Source organism: Balaenoptera acutorostrata, chromosome 9 (genome assembly GCF_949987535.1).
Source record: "Balaenoptera acutorostrata chromosome 9, mBalAcu1.1, whole genome shotgun sequence".
Taxonomy (NCBI): domain Eukaryota; kingdom Metazoa; phylum Chordata; class Mammalia; order Artiodactyla; family Balaenopteridae; genus Balaenoptera; species Balaenoptera acutorostrata.
The window spans coordinates 7271152-7294666 of record NC_080072.1 but is presented as its reverse complement, the minus strand read 5'-3'; the positions used below and the strand labels follow the sequence as shown (position 1 = coordinate 7294666).

Genomic DNA, 23515 nt, shown 5'->3' with positions numbered 1-23515 from the left:
AGGGGCTTGTCCAGGATGAGCCGGGACAGGGACCCTGTCTCCTGACCACCGCGGACAGCCTATCACCCCTCACGGCCTCGAGGCGCTGCAGTACAGGCGGCGGCTTGCGTCACCTTTACCCAACGCCCAGCACAGTGTGACTCCATGATACGCACCCACGAAGCATCTCCCTTCTGCAGGTGAGGGGACCGGCCCAACGTCACACGCGTTTGAGCACCAGAGCTCGCGCCCCCATTCCCGATTTCCTTGAACCTTCGCCACACCCTGTTACCGGCCAATAGACGGGACCCGTGTGTGTGGGCCACTGGCCCCCCAGTCACTCGGGTAGGTGGCGAGGCAGTTTCGTAACGCAGCCACAAGAAGCTGGAGGCGTGAGACCCCGATAGCCGCGAGCGGTCAAGGGGCGTGAGCGCGTGGGCGGCAGGCAGGGCGCGTGCGCGGCGGCTCCGAGCTCCGATTGGCTCCTGCGGGCCGGAGAGGCGGGGCCGTGTGTGGCGCTTCCTCCGCCTCTGCTTCCGCGTAGCAGCCCCGGGAGCTGGAGCCGAAGCGGGATTCAGAGTGCCGGCGGGCTGTGAGGCCGGGGCAGCAGCTGGCGGCCGGGGTCAGGGCAGGAACCTGGACTGAGGCGGCGGGCGCTGCGTCCCTGCGAGGTGAGAGAGCGGCGACGCCCTGCACGGGCCCCCGCCTCGGACAGGGGTGCGCCGTGCCGTGCCTGGGCACCCCGGCGAACCGAACTTAACCCGTCTTCTGACCACCACGGCCCCAACGCCTTCCACCTGCCCCGACCTCCAGTTGGCGGAGGACTCCCACCCCTCACCCCGCTAGTCAGCACACCAGTGCCTCCAGCCCTGGTTGTTCACCTTCGTAGATCAGTTCGGGACCCCTTCCTTACTCAGTGAGAGCTTGAAGGGCTCCGGACTCTCCAGTAGCTGCTTTTTCTCTTTTCCTCTGCAGATGGACGGGACAGAAGACAATGCTGGGCAACCCGGCCCCGCTGATCGGTCCCATCGAAGCAGCGTGTCCTCCGTGGGAGCCCGAGGTGGGTCCCTGTCCCCAGTCTTCTCCCCGCTGTACCCTCCTAGGGCCCCAGCCCTGAGGAAGTGGCCCTGGCTTGTCATCTCTTTCATTGAAGAGAATCTTATTTATTAATTAACAAATAAGGTCTGTTGAGGTGTGGAAAAGTGACAAGTCAGTCCGGGGACCTGGGCTCTGTCACTAGGCTACTGGCTGAGTTGGGTACCCTTCTTGAACCTCTATTTCCTCACTTGTAAAATCTTAGGTAGCCATGAAATTCAAATGAAATCTCATGAATGAAAAATGACATATTCACTTTCTTTGTTTGGTAAATAGCCTTTTGAAAGCAGAGATCATTATCTACATTTTATAGGAAGGAAATTGGGCCCTAGAGAGGTTAAGTGACAGGATACTGGAGCCTTCACTGTCCCAGATTTCCCTTTGAATTTCAGCCTCCTGGACATTATTTTATGATCTCTCAAGAGAGTAGCTGTTAGAGCAGGACAGAGTGGGGATCCAAAAAGCACCTTCATTTGTGTTAGTAATAAACTGTACCTTTGCGTTTCACAGGCTTCATCTTATTTGATTCACAGAAGCTCATGGGGGGGGTGCGGGGGGGGGGGTTGGTATTAGCCGTACTTTGCACCTGAGGCATTTGACACACTGACTTACTGAAATCAGTCAACTAGCCAGAGGCCAGGCAGGATTGGAACCCGAGTATATTGGCCTCGAAGCTGAGTGCTTCTTCATGGTACCTGTGGTTCCAGTGATGGAGATTTGAATCTGGCTGCTCTTTCAAGGGTCTCCTTTTGGCTCCAGGCTCCAAATAGGCATCCCACAGGCTGTCACAAGGGAACACTCAACTTTTTGGATTGTACTTCTGTTTAACACTGAAAGGCCATTGTGTTGAGTCCTGAGTCTTAAAGAGTCCTAAGGAAGCTGAGCCCTGGAACTTGCTTTACCCTGGGATGGCCTTGAGAATCTTCTGTCCCCATGTTAGCTTGGGTCAGAGGGAGATAGTGATTTGCTTAAGGATAATTGCTCTCTCCCTCCCTGCTTGATTTACTAACTACTGTAACCTCAGGATGGGTTCAATCTATCTCTGCCTCAGTCCCACCTGTAGAATGTTCTCCTTCAGGGAAGAAGCACACCAGAGTCCTTGGGGCTGCTAGGGGAGTGTGTGTGGGTGCAGCAGCCAGCCCTAATTTGAACTTTTGGGGGTCACGGTGGGTCTAGGCTCGTCCCTGGGCTGGAATTGCTGGGTTTCTGGGTGGTTTGAGGGTCTTCAGTAAGTCCTAACAGCACTCTTCACAGGGTCCTTCGGGGATGCTGGGGCTCTGCCTCTGGAATGTAGCCTTGGTCACCCCAAGGGGTGCAGGGTGGGGGGTGCAGGGTGGGGGCTGCAGCCCCAGGGCGGGGAGTGGAGGGTGCCTGGTTGGCATGCCTGGGCAGTGGGCCCAACTGACCCTGCCTGGCCTCCATTGCAGCAGCCGACGTGCTGGTGTACCTGGCGGATGACACAGTGGTGCCCCTGGCCATGGAGAACCTGCCCTCGCTCACTGCCCACGAGCTGCATCAGACCGTCCGTGAGGTCCTGCAGCTCCCGGATGTTGCCCTGGATGCCTTTGCGCTCTGGCTTGTCTCCCCTCTGCTGGGTAAGACTTGGTTGGCAGTGAGAAGCCCAGGCGGAAGGGCTGGAAGGGCGCTGACCGGTGGGGAAGGAGGGAGCAGCTTCTGGAACCTCTGGCCGCTATACATCAGGGGAAGGTGGGACTTGTTTTTGTCCTGGAGCTAGCCGTGGCTTTCAGGACCCAGAGCCCTGAGAGGTGGCCTGGCTTCTCTGCCCCCGCCTCTCCTTTCTTTGTGCTGGAGGCAGAGGAGGGGCCAAGCCTACCCCTCAGCCTCAGTGCTGCTGGAGCCTGAGCATCAGGAGGGGCGGGGGCGGCGGACAGGGAGGGAGGGGGCGCGTGTTCACCGAGCACGTGGTCTGTGCCACAGCCTGAGCTGGCATTTTGCAAGCAGAGTTTCACCTTATCCTCATGGCCCAGCCTGGTCACGCAGATGAAGAAATTGAGGTTTGGAGCCGTGGGACCAGTGAGTGGTGGGACCAAGATCAGAATGGAAGCCTGGGTGGCCCCCAGCCAGCCTCCTTGAGCTGCATCCTGCTCGGTGGAGGCAGGGAGGAAGGTGGGACCCGGCCCAGGAAGCAGCCACCCCTGAGGATGAGACTTTTCCTGAGGGTGGGGAGGATGAGTGGGAACCCAGCTTCTCTGCAGGGGGTCTACAGCCTTGCCTGGTTTCTGGCCCGTGATCACCCTGTCCTGCCCTTTCAGGCTGAGATCCCAAGGCGGGCGGGTGGAGTGGGGATGAGGGCAGTGGGGGCCCTCCAGCCCGCAGGCCTGGGGGACATGAGGTGCGGGGGAGCGGGGAGCTCCCTGGGGCCTCAGAAGAGGGCTGCTAGCCTGCTGGCTTGGTCAGGAGAGGGGCCAGGAGAGGATGCCCCAGCTGGTGCCGGGACCAGGCATGTTTTCTGCGCTCATTCTCCTCCCTTGTAGAGGAACAGGGGCAAGAAGGGTGCGCCTGGTCCCTGGGCCCCTAGGAGTTTGCGCCTGTGCCCTGGAGGGAGGGTGTGCCCGCTTGGTAGGAGAGGGAGTGCCTGTCTCCCCACCCCCACCCTCTAGTGGGAGCTTCCTGCCCAGCTGCCGCTCTCGCCCACCCTCTTCCTGCTGGTCGGTCTCTTTCGGCTGCTCCCCACCCAGCTCAGCTGCCCCTCCTTCACCCTTCTGGCTGCTGGTCAGGACCGCGGGCCCCTTGGCTTGTGTCTCTGGAAAGCTGGGGGTGGTTTCGTGGGGCCCCTGCCCTGCCTCAGACACCCTGTCCCTGCAGTGGGGCAGCTTATTTCCTCCCCCACTCCCTCATCGTCGCATTCCTGCTCCCCCGTCACCGGAACATGAATGGGCTGCCTGTGTGGCCAGTGGGTCACCCTGGGGCACCGCCCCATCCCAGAGGCCCCAGCACGGAGTCAGCGCCCACTTTGTTCACAGGCTGGGTTCAGGAAGGCTGAAAGGCCACTTCAGCTTTGACTCGGGCCCTCAGAGCTCTTGGTCCCGCACCACGCCCGGAGTGGGTGAGGCGGTGACATATGCCCCAGGGACGGGGTGCTGTCTGCTGGAGCCGCCCTTCAAGCTGGATGTTTGGGAGGGTTTGACCTTCTCCATGCCACTGTCACTCTGCATGGAAAAGGGCTCCAGGGACTGTCGGTCTCGTTGGGGTGACAGCCTCCAGGCAGGAAGGCCCCATCTGGAAGCGTGGGATGGCAGGGTCAGCGCAGGCCTCTTCTGATAACGGGAGTCCTCTGAGCTGCTGGGGCTCAGGGAGTGAGGCTGGCTGGGGACCGTGGACAGTGTCCCGGGGTCCCAGCTAGCCAGTTACCTCATTCGTCTCACAAGTACGTGCAGAGCAGCCCGCCCACAACCTCGTGCCGGGCAGAGAGCTAGATGCTAGGGGTCCGGTGGGGAACAGGAGTGAGAGTGTCCCTGCCCTCAGGGAACTCACCGTCTAAAGTGTGCTGGGAAGGCTTGCCAGGAGCAAGTTGCCAGGAGTGCTTCCTGGTGGAGCCACTGATTCTGGTGGCAGCTGGGTGGCATGGCGTTGAGGCAGGGAGCTTGCAGGGTGGAAGATCAGCTGGAGCCCAGAGCCCCTGGGGGAGATGCTGGGGTGGAGGCTGGCCGGGGCGAGGCCCAGGCAGGGCCAGGAGCAGGGGAGGACAGCCCCTTGGGCCTTTGGGCCTCAGTTACCAGCTTTGGGCTCTGCTTCCTAACGGCGGTGCTGGGGCCATCTGTACCACCGGCCCCAGCACCTTCCGTCTGCCACAGCCTCTCGGCTCCAGCCCATCCTGGGCACCGTAGGGAACAGTCAGAGACTGACTCTGCCTGGAACCTGACCCCCTCTCACTTGCTGTGTGGCTTTGTTTTTTTGTTTGTTTGGGGTTTTTTTTGTTTCTTTGGCTGAACCATGCAGCATGCGGGATCTTAATTCCCAGACCAGGGATCGAACCCGCGCCCCCTGCAGTGGAAGCGCAGAGTCTTAACCGCTGGACCACCAGGGAAGTCCCTGTTGTGTGACTTTGGACAAGCATCTTAACTTCTCTGAGCCTCATTTTTCTTCTCTGAGCCTCATTTTCATTGGATGAAATGAGGGTAGGGTTATTGCAGGGCAGTTGCCTTTAACCACTTGAAATGGTTTTGGACACTTCGTACCTACTTCAGTTAATATTGGTCGTGACTGCGTCATCGTTGCATTGTTGTTGTTAGCGGGTGGCAGTTGCACTGGTCAGGGCTTCATGGCCGCTTCCCCTGTCGTCCTGCAGAGGTGCAGCTGAAGCCCAAGCACCAGCCCTACAAGCTGGGCCGCCAGTGGCAGGAACTGCTGCTGCGATTCACCGACGCCCCGGACGATGACGTGGCCATGGGTCAGTGCTGCTGCCTGCGCGTCCCCGTCCCAGGGGCCCACCGGGGTCTGGAGCACGGGCTCCGGGCCCAGCCAGGCCTCCCCTGGCAGGTGGAGCTGCCCTGGCTGAGAGGCAGGGCTGGCATCTCCCCCGGAGGAGGGAGGGATCCCTGAGAGGAGCCCAGGAGGGGTGGGCTGGGGGGGCAGTGAGCAGCTTGAGATAAGCCACACCCCCTGTCTCTGGACAGCCTGGGGGTTTTCTCGGTGGTGGTGGAGGAGGCTTGGGGACTGGAGACTGGGCCAGCTGGGGAGAGGGCAGAGCTGGCTGCGTGGGGCGTGGGGCGGCCGGCCGGTGACCCCCTCCTCTCTCCCCAGATGAGCCTTCCCTGCAGTTCCGGAGGAACGTGTTTTTCCCCAAACGGCGGGAGCTCCAGGTGAGGCAGGGATTCCCAGGCGGTACCACCCAGGTCTGGCGCCCTGTGTCCAGCCTCCCCTTTTCCTGACCCCTGGACACTGGTGCCCCACCCAGCTGAGCCACCCCTCCCTGCCACACCGGCCTGCAGATCCATGACAAGGAGGTCCTGCGGCTGCTCTACGAGGAGGCCAAGAGCAACGTGCTGGCCGCTCGGTACCCATGCGACGTGGAGGACTGCGAGGCCCTGGGGGCCCTGGTGTGCCGCGTGCAGCTCGGGCCCTACCAGCCTGGCCAGCCCACTGCCTGTGCCCTGAGGTGAGGGCCAGCGTGACCTGAGACAGGGGCCCGAGGTGGGGAGGGTGACCTCGGAATCCTGGGTACAAGTGGTCTTGCCAGGTCCTGGAGTCAGGAGGCCCTGACGCTGTGTGACCTTGGGTGAGTCACCCCACCTCTCCGAACCTCCTTTTCCTCGTCTGCTCTGGGCTGAGGGGCCTGGGCAGTGGGAGACGGGGGAAGTGACGTCCGTGCGAGGACCCCCAGAGGTGTGTGAGGGTGGAGCCCGGCCTCCGCGTGAGGTCAAGGGGAGTTGGGCTTGTTCTTTTTGCGGATCGCAGCCAGGGAGTGGCCAAATACTGAGTCCCAGTTGTCAGTGACAGTCTCACTTAGTCTCAAACTCCAGGGATGAGGCCCCATTTCCTGGATGCTCCAGTATGCCGGCTCTGTGCTTCCTACCCGTCTCTCTAGAAGCCGTGCTCTTTGCTGTGTGAATTGGCAGGGCCTGGGGTCATGACGATTGAGTCTACCTGGAAGCAGACCAGGCTGTCTCTGACCTCTGTGAACAATGATCTTGAGGTTTAGAGATACTTCCAAAGAAGATAAACTTTTTTTTTTTAAACTGGTAACAGTTATGTAGTTTGTTTTTTTTAATTTAAAAAAAAAATTTATTTATTTTATTTATTTTTGGCTACATTGGGTCTTCGTTGCTGCACGCGGGCTTTCTCTACTTGCGGCGAGTGGGGGCTACTCTTCCTTGCGGTGCGCAGGCTTCTCATTGCGGTGGCTTCTCTTGCTGTGGAGCTCTGGCTATAAGACGCGCGGGCTTCAGTAGTTGTGGCGCATGGGCTCAGTAGTTGCAGCTCGGCTCTAGAGCGCAGGCTCAGTAGTTGTGGCGCACGGGCTTAGTTGCTCCGCGGCATGTGAGATCTTCCCGGATCAGGGCTCGACCCCATGTCCACTGCATTGGCAGGCAGATTCTTAACCACTTCGCCACCAGGGAAGCCCTGAAGATGAACTTTGAACACAGCCTGTCCTAGACCCAGGGCTCCAACCCACACCAGCCCTTCAGGGTGCAGTTGTGTTGGGGTGGGAGGATGCACAGAGACAGGACCCTGTGTCGGGGCCCAGCAGGGGCCACCATGGGCTCAGTGGAGCCTGAGTGATCCCAGCTGAGCTGGCTGGAGGCTGGCAGCCGTAGAAATCCTGGCTCTCGTGATGGGCATGTCTGGTCCTATTGCAAGTGACAGCGAATCCAGCTCAGACTATTTGGACTTGAGAGAGTTTGTCAAGAAATGGATGGGTCTGGGGTGATTGAGATGCAGGGGCTCCTGTTGGGTACCCCCAACCCCAAGACCCTGTCCTCACTCTCCTTGCCCAGCCCTGTGTCCTCTGGGCCAGTTCGCACTCAGGCTCTTGCCTCGTGGTGGCCCGGTGATCACAATAGTTGCACGTTGGCAAGGAGAGACCTCGTCCCTCACGTGACCAGAGTCCTAAGACTCATCTGGTGACTGGGCCCAGGTCCACCCAAAGGAGACAGAGTGGCCAGGGTGCTGATTGGCTGAGGCCCAGATCCTCCCTTAGGACCTACCATGAGCCCGCACAGACCCTGTGGACTGAGAGTGGGAAGGTGGGATTTCCAATGATGAGTGGGCGCTGTGGCTGGAAGCAGGGATGTCGGGGGACAGATGATGAAGATGCCCACGGCAGCCCTGCGAAGTGGGGGCAGCCCCCTGGGTGCCCCTCCGGGCATCAGGGTCTTTCCTTGCGTCAGCCCTGCTGCAGGGCCAGCCATCCCTTCCCATGGCCCGGGGTGTTGGTCCTCCAGAAGCCCCCGCAGGGACCCCTCCCCTCTTCGGTGACAGTGACAACCTCGGCCATATTTGTTTGGCACCCACCATATGCCAGGCACATGCCGGCGCCCGTCCATGTGAGTAGGGATCCGTGTCCTTACTTAAACGTGGAAACATAGGCTTGGAGAGGGCGCTCACTGCTCGTAGGCTGGGCCCCGGCTGCAGTCCACCTGGAAGGGCCAGTGCCTGGCCAGAGTCAGGGGGCTGCCTGAGGGGGAAGAACGGTGCTGTCACGCCAGGATGCTTCCCGACTCTGTGTGTGTGATTGAAAATGCCCTTTCCTTCATGAACCTGTGCTGATGAGTTGTAGGTTGGTGGTTTTTTTACCTCCCTATTTGGCAGAACAGAACATTGATAGCTCTAGGTCACTTGGACCATTTCTTGGTTGTAAAATCACCAGTTTAGAAATCGAAACCTTCCTCTGGCCACAGTCTGCTTCTGGGGTGGGCCTGGTTTCAGCTCTCATCCCGGTCTCCTGACTTCTCCTTCAGGCCTCTCATGCTGCAGGGATCTCGGCAGTGGGCTCTCTGGGGGTCCGTGTGCGGGGCGCCCCCTGCCCTCCCCACGCCCTGGGAACCCTGGCGCCTCCCCAGCCCGCAGGCATGGAGCTGTCCTCATGCCGGGCCCCGTTTTCCTTCCTCCACAGGGAGAAGCTGGACTCCTTCCTCCCTGCCCACCTCTGTAAGCGGGGCCACGGGCTCTTCGCTGCCCTCCGGGGCCGTGGGACCAAGGCCGGAACTGGCGAGCAGGGCCTGCTAAACGCCTACAGCAGGGTGAAGGAGGTGGCCGGCAGCGAGAGCGAGCACGAGGCCTCCCTCAGCCCCCACTACCGCGCCTACCTCCTCAAGTGCCACGAGCTGCCCTTCTACGGGTGAGCGGCTCCCTGGCCGCGGCCACAGCCCCAGGCCCCCTGTCCCGCCCTCGCGGCCCGTGAGCCCATCTCCGTTCCCGCTGAGCTCTGTCCTCACGCGAGGTATGTCCGGATGCCAGCACCTCGGGCCCCGCGGGTCCCAGGCTGGACACTCGTCCTCCCCCTTCCCCGTCACGGGCTAGGACACCGGACAGGTCCTCTCCTTCCTCCTGCCTCAGCCACGTGGTCCACGGACCTGCCCACCTCCCCCTCAGCCAGCTCTCATTCATGCAGGCACGTCTAGCCAGTAGCTCCTGTGTGCCTACTGTGCGCCAGCACCCTCTAGGTGCTGGAGACACCTCGGTAAACAAAAGAGAGCACCATCCCTGCCCGTGAAGAGGCCGTTCTAGTGGCGAGAGAGACAGTGAGCAGTAGAAGCAGAGAACAGACTGCAGGTGGGCACGGGGGCAGCGGGATGGCCCGTGAGGACAGTCACCATACTCCACAGGGTACTGTGCCCAGGCCGCGTGGTGGTGCCGCAGGAGGGGAGACACGGCCAGATTCCAGAGGCGTTGAGGGTGGAGTTGAAGGAACTTGCAAGATGTGCGGTACAGGACATGAAGGAGAGCAGGCAGAGAGGACTCCAGGTTTCTGTCTGAGCAGCTGCAGGGTGGCGTCGTCATCAGCTGAGACAGGATGGTGTGCGGCAGGGGGCAGGTCGGGGAAGGTCGGGGGCTTGTCCTTGGATGTGTTGATTTTGAGACGCTCTCCAGCGACCCAGGTGGCGATCCTAGCGGGCATTTGGGTTTCTGAGTCTAGAGTTGGGTACTTGGTGAGTCATCAGCATGCAGGTGCTGTTTGAAACCAGGAGCCCCAGGAAGTGAGTGTGGACCAGGCAGAGAAGGAGCCCGGCCAGCAAGGCGGGAGGGTCTACACCAGCCCAGTGGAAGGAGGTGTTGAGGAGGAGGGAGTGACCAAGCCTCAGGTGCTGCTGCTTCAAGGTCAAGTTCAACTGGTCCCGAGTGGCTGATAGTTGACCTTGGCTCCAAAATCTTGGGGGTAGCAGTGGGTGGAGAACAGTGAGAAAAAGAATCAGTGAGTGTAACCAGCTCTCTCAGGAGCTGCACTGTGAGACGGAGCCCAGGGGCCGAGCAGCAGTGTGGGTGTGGGGCAGCAAAAGGTCTTTAACTTTTATGGTGAGTGAGATGCGTGTGTGCTGATAGGATCGAATAGAGAGTGAAAAATTGAGGTGCGGGCGGGCAAGTGGCCACTCTTTGGGTTGCTTCAGTTCCTCAGCGGATTAGGAGTCCCAGCCCTGAACCGAGCCTGTGGGAGTCTTCCTGGGAGCACCGGGCCGTGCTCGGGGCTGCTCTTGGAACTGAAGGTGGAGCGTGCTTGTCTCCAGTCCTGTCCTCGCGGCTGCAGGATTTTTTTTTTTTTTAATAAATTTATTTTATTTTTTTATTATTTTTGGCTGGGTTGGGCCTTCGTTGCTGCGCACGGGCTTTCTCTAGTTGCAGTGAGCGTGGGCTGCTCTTCGTTGTGGTGTGCGGGCTTCTCATTGCCGTGGTTTCTCTTGTTGCGGAGCATGGGCTCTAGGTACGTGGGCTTCAATAGTTGCAGCGCGCAGGCTCAGTAGTTGCGGCACACAGGCTTAGGTGCTCTGCAGCATGTGGGATCTTCCTGGACCAGGGCTCGAACCCGTGTCCCCTGCATTGGCAGGCAGATTCTTAACCACTGCGCCACTATAGAAGCCCGGGGCTGCAGGATTTAACTAGGGCTCTGGCTTAGCCAGGGGTGAGGGGGCATGTGGGCGAAGGCCCAGGGCAGCCAGAGGAGAGGAAGAGACCGTGGCGGGGCAGGATGGAGGGGGGTACAGCTCAGCGGGTGGGCGTCCCAAGACTGATGCACCCTTTCCCTTTCTCAGTGTCGAGTCCTGAAGCTGCTTCCCTGCCTGGGCAGCCCCTGGGGGATGGTGGGCAGCGGGGCTCTCGCAGCCTCCAGCAACCACAGCCCCCAGACCCTGAGCCCTCGGGCTCCTGGCTGTTCCCTGAACGTAGCTTGCTCTGTCCCACACCCGGGCTCATGCTCTGCCCTCTGCCTGCAGTGCCCACCCTTCGCCGTGCCACCCAGTTCCTCCTCTGCCTGTTCAAACCCACCTGTCCTGCCTGATCAGCTCAGATGCCACCACCTCCGCGAAGCCTCCCTCTCACCGCCCCCTCAGTTTCTCCCTCCCCTGGGGTGGGTTTCCATTTAACCTTCATTCACCCAAACAGCTTAAGCTTCTCAGGTGCCTGGGACAGGGCGTGGCCAGAGCATTCCCTGGTGGGTGAATCCAGACCCTGGGCCATCTGTTCTCGCTGCTGGAGGGGACAGCCTAACACCACTTTCCCTCCCCAGGTCTGCCTTTTTCCACGGCGAGATTGACAAGCCAGCCCAGGGCTTTTTGCACCGGGGCGGGCAAAAGCCAGTGTCTGTGGCCATCAGTCTGGAGGGCGTGCATGTCATTGACAGCAGGGAGAAGGTACCTGCTGCTCCTCCAGGGTGGGACCTGGAGTGGGGGCCTCACTGCAGAGGAAGGGAGTGGGGTCATTACCCAGGCCTTCCTGGTTCCCTCGGGCTTCTGGTTGGCCTGGGAGCAGGGTGGGCGGCCTGTCTGGCCTCCTTCCCTCAGATGTCCCTGGGGCTTCCACTGTCATCCTGGGGGCTTCCCTGGGTCTGCTGTGGGTCAGCCTTTCTGCCCAGCCTGCTAGGCAGGGCGGTGGCCGGGACAAGGGGAGGCTGCAGCTGGTGGAGAGAGGCTGGTAGGGCCTGGCCACTCTGCCTGGCCAGTGGCTGGAGACTAGCTGGTGGTTTTCCCAGAAAGCCCTGCGACTGGGAGCCCGCCTAGCTGGCTGAGTCCTGCTCCTCTCCCGCATGTGGTGCTGGGTGTCTCGGCTGCCTGGGTAGAAGGTGGTGTCGGCAGCCTGCCCTGTGGGCCTCTCTGCACCTGGGCAGGGCTCCCTGCTAAGCCAGCAGAGAAGTTTGGGGGAGACTTCTGGTTGTCCCCAGAGAGGGATCCCAGCCCTTCCTGGGCATCTGTGCCCCAACATGCCAGGCCCAGATCCGGCCTCCTGCTGAGATGCTACCCAGCTGATCTCAGGGGGAAGGTCTCCCCTCCCCACCTTCCTTCCCCCGAGTCACTGCCCCAGCTGTCAGGAGCTTGACCCGCTGATGAGAAGTGCGTGGTTTAAGGGGTCTCATGCTCCCTGGACCACAGCCTCCTTTGAGGGTCTGATGGAAGCGGGGCTTCTTCTCCTGAGAGAAGCTCACACCTGAGCTTAGGCTCAGCCTTGGAGGTAAATAGCCTGGCCAGGTGTATCCTCCTGGTGATGCCCACGTGGGACGGGGCAGGGGAGCAGGCCTCTGCCCAGAGGAGTCCAGGCTCTGTGTCTCCCGCTGGCCAGCACGTCCTGCTGGGCCTGCGCTTCCAGGAGCTATCGTGGGACCACACCTCTCCCGAGGAGGAAGAGTCTGCCCTGTGGCTGGAGTTCGACGGGGACAGCGAGGGCACGCCGGTCAACAAGCTCCTCAAGGTCTACTCCAAGCAGGTAGTGGTGGGTGCTGCCTGCGCCGGGGCTGGGGATGGGACTCAGGGGCCCCAGGCTATTGGAGGCTCCAGGCTGGGTGGGCTGCTGAGGGCCTGGGGACCAGGCGGCCGGCTCCTGCTGACTGGGAGCCACCCTTGCGGGTTCGGGAGGCCCGGCCAGCTGGCGGGGCAGCTGCCGTCAGGGCAGTGGTTGGTGGAGGGCTGCCCAGTGCTGTGTGACCAGCCCGCACTGGCTCCCTCGGTCCTTGAGCCCCCGGTGAGCAGGGCTCTCAGGTGACGAGCAGGCGTGGAATGGCTGAGACCCCTCTTTGCCTTTGTTTCACTTTCATCCGTTTGGCACCTGGTCTTCCCACCTGAACCTTCATCCCCGCCCCTTCCCCTCCCACCCTGGTTTCTCCAGGAGGGCCCTTCCAGGACTCAGGGCCTCGTTGCTCTCCGCCCCAAGCATAGAGACGGGCTCCAGGGACTCCTGTGAAAGCACGTGTCCCCTCCTGCCGCCACCTCGGGCCCCCAGGCCCGCCACAGCCGGGCTTCTCCCGTTGCTCCCTCTGCGCCTTCCTTCCCACCACTACATCCACTGCTCCAACCCCAGCAGCCTCTGCCCCGCCACACCCGCTACCCGCTACCCGCTACCCGCTACCCGCTACCCGGGTGCCTGCTCTTGCTCCTGCAGGCTCCTCCCGCCTCCTGCCTTCCCCCCCTCCCCCCGGTCTCCCCTGCTGGGCCTCCTCTCCAGGGCCTCGCAAGGGAGTTCTCTCCCTGTCTAGCTCTTCCCTCTCTCATCTTTGAACACTCGGCCGTCCCAACCTTTATGCTGATGACATCATATTTTCTACATCACTCTTAGTTCCCCGATCAGGGATCAAACCCATGCCCCCTGTAGTGGAAGTGCGGAGTCCTAACCACTGGACCGCCAAGGAATTCTGTAGACTTCTTTTTTAAGTAAACATTTTATTGAATTATAATATACATGAAGAAAAGTGCCCAACTCTCTTTTTTTTAAAATATATAAATCTATTTATTTATTTATTTATTTATTTTTGGCTGCGTTGGGTCCTGGTTGCTGTGCGTGGGCTTTCTTTAGATGCGGCAGGAGGGGGCTACTCTTCGTTGCGGTGCACGGGATTCTCATTGCGGTGGCTTCTCTTGTTGAGCATGGGCTCTAGGCGCGCGGGCTTCAGTAGTTGCGGCACATGGGCTCAGTAGTTGTGGCTCACGGGCTCTAGAGCGCAGGCTCAGTAGTTGTGGCGCACGGGCTTAGTTGCTCCTCGGCATGTGGGATCTTCCCGGACCAGGGCTCGAACCCGTGTCCCCTGCATTGGCAGGCGGATTCTTAACCACTGCGCCACCAGGGAAGCCCCCCATCTCTTAATCTCAACAAATTTCCCCAAAGAATCCCATGTAACACCTTTCAGATTAAGAAAGACCCCTTGAACCCTCTCCCAGCCTTGCCCCCCACCAATGGACCTCCGCATCCTGACTTGTGTCACCCCAGAGTCGTTCTGCCTGGTTTTGAGCCTTAGGGCAGTGGGTTCCCACAGTGTGTTCTGTTCTGCCCGGTGTCTTGCGCTCAGCCCTGTGTCTGTGAGCTCCGTCCTCGTCCCCACTGCAGGTGGCAGTGCTTTGGTCTTGCATGCGGCTCTCGGGTGTTCCACATGTGAATTTGTTAGTGTTGACTTTTCCGTCCCATTGCGGACGGGCGCTTGGGTCTCCAGTTCGGGACTGTTGCAGACAACGCTGCGTGATCGGTGTTGCACGTCCTCTGTGTGCGCCTAGGTGCGCGCCCAGGAGCCGACAGGCCGGGTCGCAGGCAGGCGCCGTGCTCGGCGCTCGCCCACGGTGGCCGCGTGCTGGCTGCTCCAGTAGTTAGTATTGTCATCTTGAACGTTCAGCCAGTCTGGTGGGTGAGGAGGGGTATCTCCTTGTGTTTTCTTCCTTTATTATTTAGTCAACTTTATTGAGGTATACTTTACAATAAGAGTGAGTTTTAACACGTTCACACAGCCTTGTGACCACTGCCACCGCAGGCAAGCTATGGAGCTGCTTATTTGTCATCCGTGTATCTTCCTAGAGGCGAAATGTCTATTCACGTCTTTTGCCCATTTTTTAATTGGCATTATTTCCATCACCCCCAAATCTCCGTGTGGTTTTAATTGGCAACACACAAACACACACACACACACACTAATGAGGTTGAGCATCTTTTATGTGTGTATCCACCATCTGGATATCCAGCTTGTTGAAGTCTTTTGCCAATTTTTCTTTGGGGTTGTGCTTTTTTTTTTTAAATTGTTTTGTACATTCTGCTTCTGATTGAAGACTCATCTCTTCACCTGCTACTTGACACCTCCCCTTAGCTATCCCTAGAGTTTAGCTTTCTCCAGAATGTCATATAAACACATGCATCATATCTACCCAGGAGAAATGGAGATATATGTCCACACAAGACTTATACTAAGATATTCATAGCAGCTTCGTTTGTCTTAACCAAAGAATTGGAAACAACATACATGTCTGTCAACTGGTAGATAGATAAACAAATAGTGGTCCAGCCCTACAGTATATATACTGTATGCAGCCCTTTGACGCTGGCCTCTTTCACTAAGCTTCATGCTCCTGAGGTTCATCCACATTTCGTGGTATAACAGTTCGTTCCTTTTGATTGTTGAATAGTATTCCATTGTATGGATACACTACAGGTCAGCTCTTCACCCACTTGTTTGGGTTGTTTCCAGTTCGGGGCTTTTGTGAATAAAGCTGCTCTAAACATTTGTGTACAGGCTATTGTGTGGGCGTATGCCTTCACTTCTCTTGCATAAATACCTAGGAATGGGATTACTGGATTGTATGATAAACATATGATCAGCTTTACTAGAAACTACCAAACGGTTTTCCAAAGTGACTGTACCATTTTTTCATCCCACCAGCAATGTCCGAGAGTTCCAGTAGCTCTGCATCCTTACCCAGCACTTGGTGTTATCAGTTTTTGTTTGTTTGTTTACCATTCTAATAACTGTATGGTAGTGATAAGTCATTGTGGTTTTAATTTGCATTTTCATAATGAGTAATGATGTTGATCATCCATCCGTGTGTTCATTTGCTATCCATTGGTCTTCTTTGATGGAATGTCTGTTCAAATCATTTGTCCATTTTTTTTCTTTTTTAATTTTTTTTTTAACATCTTTGTTGGAGTATAATTGCTTCACCATGGTGTGTTAGTTTCTGCTTTATAACAAAGCGAATCAGCTATACATATACATATATCCCCATATCTCCTCCCTCTTGCGTCTCCCTCCCACCCTCCCTATCCCACCCCTCTAGGTGGTCACAAAGCACCGAGCTGATCTCCCTGTGCTATGTGGCTGCTTCCTACTAGCTATCTATTTTACGTTTGGTAGTGTATATATGTCCATGCCACTCTCTCACTTCGTCCCAGCTTACCCTTCCCCCTCCCCGTGTCCTCAAGTCCATTCTCTACATCTGCATCTTTATTCCTGTCCTGCCCCTAGGTTCTGAATTCATAACCAATTTTTTGTTGTTGTTTTTAGATTCCATATATATGTGTTAGCATATGGTAATTGTTTTTCTCTTTCTGACTTACTTCACTCTGTATGACAGACTCTAGGTCCATCCACCTCACTACAAATAACTCAATTTCGTTTCTTTTTATGGCTGGGTAATATTCCATTGTATATATGGCCCACATCTTCTTTATCCATTCATCTGTTGATGGACACTTAGGTTGCTTCCATGTCCTGGCTATTGTAAATAGAGCTGCAATGAACATTGTGGTACATGACTCTTTTTGAATTATGGTTTTCTCAGGGTATATGTCCAGTAGTGGGATTGCTGGGTCATATGGTAGTTCTATTTTTAGTTTTTTAAGGAGCCTCCATACTGTTCTCCATAGTGGCTGTATCAATTTACATTCCCACCAACAGTGCAAGAGGATTCCCCTTGTCCATTTTTTTTTCCTTTGTCCATTTTTAAAATTGGGTTATTTGTTTTCTTACCGAGCTGTAAGAGTTCATTATGTATTCTGCCTACCAGTCCCTTATCTGATACATATTTTGCAAATGTCTTCTTTCAGTCTATAACTTGATTTTCTTTCCTAAAAAATGTCTTTTAAAAAGATGTTCTTAAATCTTCCAGTCCATTTATTTTATATCTCCATTTATTTGTCTTTGATTTCTTTCACTAACATTTTATGGTTTTCAGCATACAAGTCTTGTGCATCTTTTATTAGATTTATCTCCCTCTCCCCCTTTTTTGGTGCTACCAGAGATGGTACTATTTTTAATTTCAATTTCCAGTTATTCATTGTAGTGTATAGAAATGCAGCTGATTCTCTTACCATATATCCTTTTATCCTGTAACCCTGTTAAACTCACTCACTATTTCTAGTATCTTTTTTGCAGATTCTTTGTGATTTTCTGTGTGGACAGTTAACATTGTCTATGAACAGGGACAGTTGTATTCTAACTTTCCAGTCTGTGTGCTTCTCAGTTGTCTTGGCTGATAGCACTGCCTCGGATCCCCGTTAACGGTGGTGAGTAGGTGTGAGCAGACATCCTTGACTTGAGGGGAAAGCATTCAGTCTTTTTTTTTTTTAATATAAATTTATTTATTTATTTTTGGCTGTGTTGGGTCTTTGTTGCTGCTTGCGGGCTTTCTCTAGTTGCGGTGAGACGGGGCTACTCTTTGTTGTGGTGCGCGGGCTTCTCATTGCGGTGGCTTCTCTTGTTGCGGAGCGCGGGCTCCAAGCGTGCGGGCTTCAGTAGTTGTGGCACGCGGGCTCTAGAGCGCAGGCTCAGCAGTTGTGGCGCACGGGCTTAGTTGCTCTGCGGCATGTGGGATCTTCCCGGACCAGGGCTCGAACCCGTGTCCCCTGCATTGGCAGGCGGATTCTTAACCACTGCGCCACCAGGGAAGCCCAAGCATTCAGTCTTGCCCTGAGTAAGTGTGGTGTTAGCTGTGCGTTTTTCATAGACGCCCGTCATCAGGTTAAGGAAGTTCCCGTCCATTTCTAGTTTGCTGAGTTTTATCCCGAATGGATATTTCATTTTGTCGGATGTGGCTGAGGTACAATGGCCGCGTCCCCGAACCTCAGGAGCATCAAGTGGTGTTAGAGAAACTCAGAGGGCTCAGGGCCTGTCCCCACTGGCTGCCCGCTGCCCAGCGCCCCTCTCAGCTCAGCGCAGTTCCCTCAGGGAGGAGAGGAGGCCGGTGTGGAGCCCGGACCCGCCTGTGCACGGTTTCCTGCCCTGCTCCTCCTGCGCAGGGCGGCTTGTGTGGCTCTGGGGAGGCCTCGGGCCACCCTGTCGGGCAGGTGGGCACCGGCTGCCCCCTTGGCCACTGACCCTGCTCCCCAGCAGGTTCTCTTCTTACGACACGAGGCAGGCATGTGTCCACCTCAGTCCCTGCTGTGTCCTGCCGCCTGCAGCAGGGTGACACTTCATAAGCACGTGCTGCCTAAGCGACACCACCTGCTGGCAGCTTTCTGTCTGTGGGTCTGCGATCCCCTGCCATCCCCACCATATGGTGCCCAGACCGTGCCCGCTGACATCTGGTCACATCACCTTTTATGTCAACATGCGTAGTGTTTCCAGTTTGTTGAGAAGACGTCACTTTAGAAGAATGTGCCCAGAGGGAGCCGCCTTCCCCACCCGGTGACCTCACCACCGCCTTCTCCTTGGCTGCGGGTTCTTCTCTCAGCAAACGCACATGCCGAGAGCCCTGCCCTCCTCCTCCCTCCCGACCTGCGCCTTCTAACTGCGTTCCTTCTTTCCCACCCCATCTCTGACCCCTGAAGTCCCCCCACATGGGAGGCCTCCCCTGCCCCTGGCCCACAGAGCACACCCCCCCCTTCCTTCCTTGCATAAAGGGTGTTGGTTTCCTCACTGCCTCCCCCACCAGAGGGCAGGGGGCTGTGGGTTCGGTTCATCTGGCTCTGCAGCAGGTAGGGAGAGGTGGGCCTGGGCCAGGGCTCCCCCCCAGGCCTCACGCCGGCCCCCTCTCCCCCCCAGGCCGAACTGATGAGCAGCCTCATCGAGTACTGCATCGAGCTGAGCCAGGCCGCGGAGCCCGCCACCCCCCAGGAGAGTGCGGCCGGCGCCGCCTCGGCCCCTGGCAACTCACCACCCGCCACTCAACGCCCCCAGCTGCGGAGGCAGGGCAGCGTGGTGTGCAGCCGGATCCAGCATCTCTCCACCATCGACTACGTGGAGGAGGGTGAGTGACCCCCTCGTGGTGTACATGTGTACCTACACGCGGGCACACGCACGCCACGGGGAGCTCTGGAGGGTAGGGAGGTGGGGAGCAATTCCAGACCCGGTGAGTTAGCCTCCAGCGGCAGGACCTGGCTTGGGGGGTGGGGGGCAGGCTGGGCACCAGTGTCCCATCGTCTGAGCTCTGCGACAGGGAATCTGAGGCCTCCGGGGCTCCGGCAGTAAGAGCCCTTCTCCATCCCTTCTCACTGCTGCGTCCGCAGACGTGTCCAGATGTGAAAAACTGGAAATTACCGGTGTCTGTTATTAAAGGTGTGGGTACAGGAACGATGGGCCCACACCCTGTGGGATCAGTGCAGCTGGTAAAGATGCCATACGTACCCTAGTGCACTGTGGTGTCTTGGATCGAGTCCCAGAACAGACAGCGGACATTGTGGAAGAACAGGTGAAATCCACAGGTTTGCAGCTTAGTTAATAAAGCTGTACCAGTGTTCTTAGCTGTGACACGGACTGTGGTAACAGACGAACCGTGCTGACACAGGAGAGGCTTATGAGGATATGCAGGAACTCTGTGTATTGTCTTTGCAACTTTTCTGTAAGTCTAGAATTATTCCAAAATAAAAAGGGATTTTTTGGGGGGTTTTTTTGGTTTTCAAATGGCAAGATGTTCACAAAATAGCACTGAGTAGAAAAAATCAGGTACTAGGAGAAAATCAGGTACGAGTACTAGGTACTAGGTGCTCATTAGCATGCGAGACAGCATCCACGTGCACAAGGAGGGAGAGACCCCTCTGCAGCCATCAGCTGCTGTAACTTTCCTTTTTTATTCATGCTTCTTTCTGGCATTTAAATTTTTACAAGCATGTCATTTTTATCATCGGAAAAAGCAAAATAATTTATAATTTTTCTCTGACACACTTGTTACCACAGTTGCTGTCTTCCTCTCCTAGTGAGCTCAGCCCCTTCCCCCCCCATCCCCTGTCGTTGGACATCATAGTTACAGTTGACCCTTGAACAACACCAGTTTGTGCTGCGCGGATCCACTTACATGCAGGTCTTTTTCAGTAGTAAATACTTTAGTACTACACGATCCATGGTTGGTTGAGTCGGTGGATAAGGAGGAACCACGGGTATACAAAGGGCCAACTATAAGTTATACTCAGATTTTCGACTGCGCAGAGGGTTGGCATTGTCCGAGGGCTGACTGTATTTCTGGTTCTCAGCTACTACAAACAACATACCTGTAGCCAAATCCTTACCTGGAATCTGAACTGTTTCCTCAGGATAAATTCCTAGAAATGGGGTTGCTGGGTCAAAGTGTGTGCCCACTGTACCCGTTCCAGGAGAAAAGGAGGTACCTGCCTTCCCCACCCTCACCCACGATGGGTGTTATCGTCCTGAGGGGCAGAGAACTCATTGGAGTTGGGGTTTGGATGCTGGTGAAGTGGGATCATTTTTACATGCTTGATCACGTACAGTTTCTTCATGCATTACTGTTCATTTCTGTTGCCTATTTTTCTATTGTTGCTTGATTTTTTAAATTAACGTCTTAGGTTAATATGGTGTATTTGTTAGAATTAATGAACCGATATGATGCAGTATTATTAACTGAAGTCCTTAGTTTTAACCTAACGTCCTTTTTCAGTCCCAGGGTCCCATCCAGGACACCACACTACATTTGGTTATCATGTCTCCTTAGGCTCCTCTTGGCTGTGACAAGTTACTCAGACTTTCCTTGTTTTTTGATGACCTTGACAGTCTTGAGGCGTACTTGTCGGGGATATCGTAGGATGCCCCTTTATTGGAATTTCTCTTATGATTTTCTCATTATTAGACGGGGTTATGGGTTTTGGGGAGGAAGATCACAGAGGTAACATGCCATTTTTACTACATCATATCAAAGGTACCTTATCAACATGATTTATGACTGTTGATATTAACCTTGATCACCTGGCTTGAAATTTTTAACTTTTAAGAAGTCTTTTTAGGGACTTCCCCGGCGGCCCAGTGGTTAGGACTCTAGGCTTCCACTGCCGGGGCCCTGGTCGGGGAACTAAGATCCCGCAAGCCTCGTAGTGAGGCCAAAAAAAGGAAGTCTTTTTATCTCATTGAGGGTTACCTTCAGCCAGTAGTATATGTTATAGGTATTTTGTGGTTTTGGTCTGTTCTTTTTTTCTTCTTTTTTTTTTTGTAATTGAATTATAGTTGACATACAATACATTATATATTGTGATATATATAGTGATTTTGACAAACATAGTGATTCAGTATTTTTATATGTTATGAAATGATCATAAGTCTAGTTACCATCTGTCACCATACAGAGTTATTACAATATTATTGACCATATTCCGTATGCCGTATATTACATCCCTGTGACTTACAGCTGGAAGTTTGTACACCTCTCTGGTCTCTTCTTGGACAGGTTTAGACAGCACAGCAGGCCCAGCATCAAACGCAAACCCTGGTGGCCTCTGATTTGGAGGCTGGCCACCCACCCCACGTGTCCTGTCGCTGGTGGGAGAGCTGGGGTGGGGCTGAGGCTCACAGAGCCGGCAGGAGTGAAGAGGGGAGCTCATCCTGTACAGGCTCCAGAAGGGGCTCCCCTGGGGCTGGGCCCCCTTCCCGGGGAGCCCTCCCCTCAGTGTGTCCCTCTTGCTCCCCGACAGGCGAGCAGATCAAGCGGGTGAAACCGAAACGCAGCACGTCCTTCTTCAGCCGGCAACTCTCCCTGGGCCAGGGGAGCTACACCGTGGTGCAGCCCACTGAGAGCCTGGAGCAGGGCTGAGGGCCGCAGTGCCTGGCAGGAGGGCAGGGGGGCAGCCCCTGGGCCTGGCCCAGCATCATGCTACCTGAGGGGGAGCGCTGGGAGGAGGGCAGCCTCGGCGTGTGGACAAGCCACTTCTGTACCTGGGACGCTGCCCGGGCTGTGCTGTGCAGAGCCGGCTGGGGGCTGCTGCAGGGTCCCTCCTGCAGCCGGCCTGCCCTCCCTCCGGACGCCAGGCCCCGCTGCAGTCTCAGGACCAATCTGACCAGGTTCCGGCCGCCCCCTCCCACCCAGGGACTCGCCTTTGTACCCCTCTCAAAACGGACAGTATCCCCTGCCCTGAAGTCCCCGCTTGAGGCAGGTGTCCCCACTGGAGGAGGAATAGGGCTCAGGACACTTGGGCGTACTGTGTGTCTTTGGTCTTTCCCCTGGACTTTGGTGACCACACCCCCGCATTCCTTCTGCTGCATTCCAGCCCACACCACCAGGCTGGGACGTGGCCCTGCAGGGAGAGGGCAGGGGACCTCCCTGGATTGAAACACAGCAGGAACAGAGAAGGTGAGGCCCCCACCAACCCCTCCCCGGCTGGATGGAACTGGATGGCCCCTGCGCCCCTCACTCAGGCTTCTCTTGCGGGCAGGAGACACTCTGACCAGAAGGAAAGTGTGCTTGCTCATCTTTGGTGATGTCACTGTGCTGGGAGCTGGCTGTCCTGTGGACCAACAAGTCCACTGGACCCACACTCCACACCCGGAGGAGCTCCCAAACCCCCTTGGGCTGCAGGTTTTAGTTTTGATCTTTCTTTGTCTGCTTCGGTTCCATGAAGCTGTGAACTTGGGCAACTCACAAGGATGCTGCCGCCGGCCTTGGAGCCGCTGGCGCTCCTTCCAGGATGGCGCTGTGGTTTCACCCAGCCTGAGCCAGGGGGCCGGCCCATGCATGGGAAACCCCAGGACGGGAGTGGTCTCCTCCTTCCCGACCTTGTAGGGAGGCTGGATGTGGCCTGGGCATGGCTCTTCCCACACCCACCTGCCTTCCCCCAGATGAGCTGGCCTCGGGGAGGGCCTCCCAGCCCTCGGGCTCCTCCGTGGTAGGTCCCTGGCTTTCCTGAGTGCTTCCTGGGACTTGAGGCAGTCTCAGCTCAGCACAGGCTTTGCTTTGTCTTCCCTTCCCAGGGGAGAATGTGGGAGAGGAAATGTGAATCTCTTGTCTCCGGATTTCCAGTCACCTCCTTCTCCCTTTGGTGACTCTTGAACACTCCAGATGTTTCGAGGTGGCTTGTCTTTCAGCAGTAGGGACTTTGTTATCTGTCATCATAAATAGGCATCTCCAGTCTTTTGGAATGTCCTAGCCAAAGGACATCTCATCTCTTCTCCTGGAGTCCCTCCCTGGCTCCCAGCCCTCTGGTTATCTTATCCCACTCACTGTTTTGATGCCAGGTGAATTCTTATCTGATGGGTTGAGGGGCCTGAGGGTGTGTGTGTGTGTACACACAGATAACTTGTTTTGACTCTTCAGCCTCTTTTTCCTATTTTCTTAGCATCCATTGTGCCTTAACTTTTTCTGCCTGCCCTTTCGGGCAAAGCAGTATTTTACTAAATGTCCTTTGAATATTCTTATCCCTTCGTATCATGTGACTTATTAATAATAAAATCAATTTCCAGCAAATTTTGGGGTGGTTTATGATATGAAATAACGAGACTGTGTTAATTACAGCCTGGGAGTTAATTATAGGCTGTGTATTTGCTTTTCATCAAATATGCATGAAGGAATGCAGCCCGCTGGGCTTGCCAAGCTAGACACAGTTGGAGAACCCAGAGTAAAGCTTTTTAGTCTCAGCGGCTGGTGAGGGACTCCCAGGGTGGGAAGGTCCAAGAGGGCTTTTGGGGTTCATGGTGGGAACCAAGGTGACAGCTCTGCAGGGAGCAGGGGAACGAGGAGCTGGCGGTGGGCAGGCAGACGCTTTGTCCCTGTCCAGTGAACCTAACTGGCCCAGCCTGCTGGACCCTGTGCTGTCAGCTCGCACCTCACACTCTGGGCTTGGGACCCAGGGCCCAGTCTGGATGCCAGTGCCTCAG

The 23515-nt window shown here is 56.2% G+C and overlaps 1 protein-coding gene across 3 annotated transcripts; it reads left to right on the top strand.

The window, feature by feature from the left end:
- Positions 1-513: 513 nt before the first annotated feature.
- On the top strand, positions 514-23099 carry FRMD8 (FERM domain containing 8). Of its 3 annotated transcripts, none has more exons than XM_057553474.1 (11): positions 514-650; positions 955-1039; positions 2505-2669; positions 5384-5485; positions 5839-5897; positions 6027-6193; positions 8651-8875; positions 11255-11378; positions 12301-12444; positions 18470-18674; positions 21340-23099. In XM_057553474.1, exons 2-11 carry the CDS (start codon positions 955-957, stop codon positions 21456-21458), a joined length of 1395 nt encoding a protein of 464 aa, XP_057409457.1. In that variant the 5' UTR covers positions 514-650; the 3' UTR covers positions 21459-23099. The 3 variants fall into 3 exon arrangements, with proteins under 3 accessions (XP_057409457.1, XP_007171002.1, XP_007171004.1); XM_007170940.3 differs by having other exon boundaries at positions 2502-2669; XM_007170942.3 differs by lacking the exon at positions 8651-8875 and having other exon boundaries at positions 2502-2669.
- Positions 23100-23515: the final 416 nt, after the last annotated feature.

What these genes read in the sequence shown, in the direction of transcription:
- FRMD8 (XM_007170940.3), top strand. Translation starts at nt 955, where the DNA reads ATGGACGGGACAGAAGACAATGCTGGGCAACCCGGCCCCGCTGATCGG. An exon ending in GTCCTCCGTGGGAGCCCGAG is followed by an intron (nt 1,040 to 2,501) that starts GTGGGTCCCTGT and finishes CCTCCATTGCAG; the next exon opens with CAGCCGACGTGCTGGTGTAC. An exon ending in CCCACTGCCTGTGCCCTGAG is followed by an intron (nt 6,194 to 8,650) that starts GTGAGGGCCAGC and finishes CTTCCTCCACAG; the next exon opens with GGAGAAGCTGGACTCCTTCC.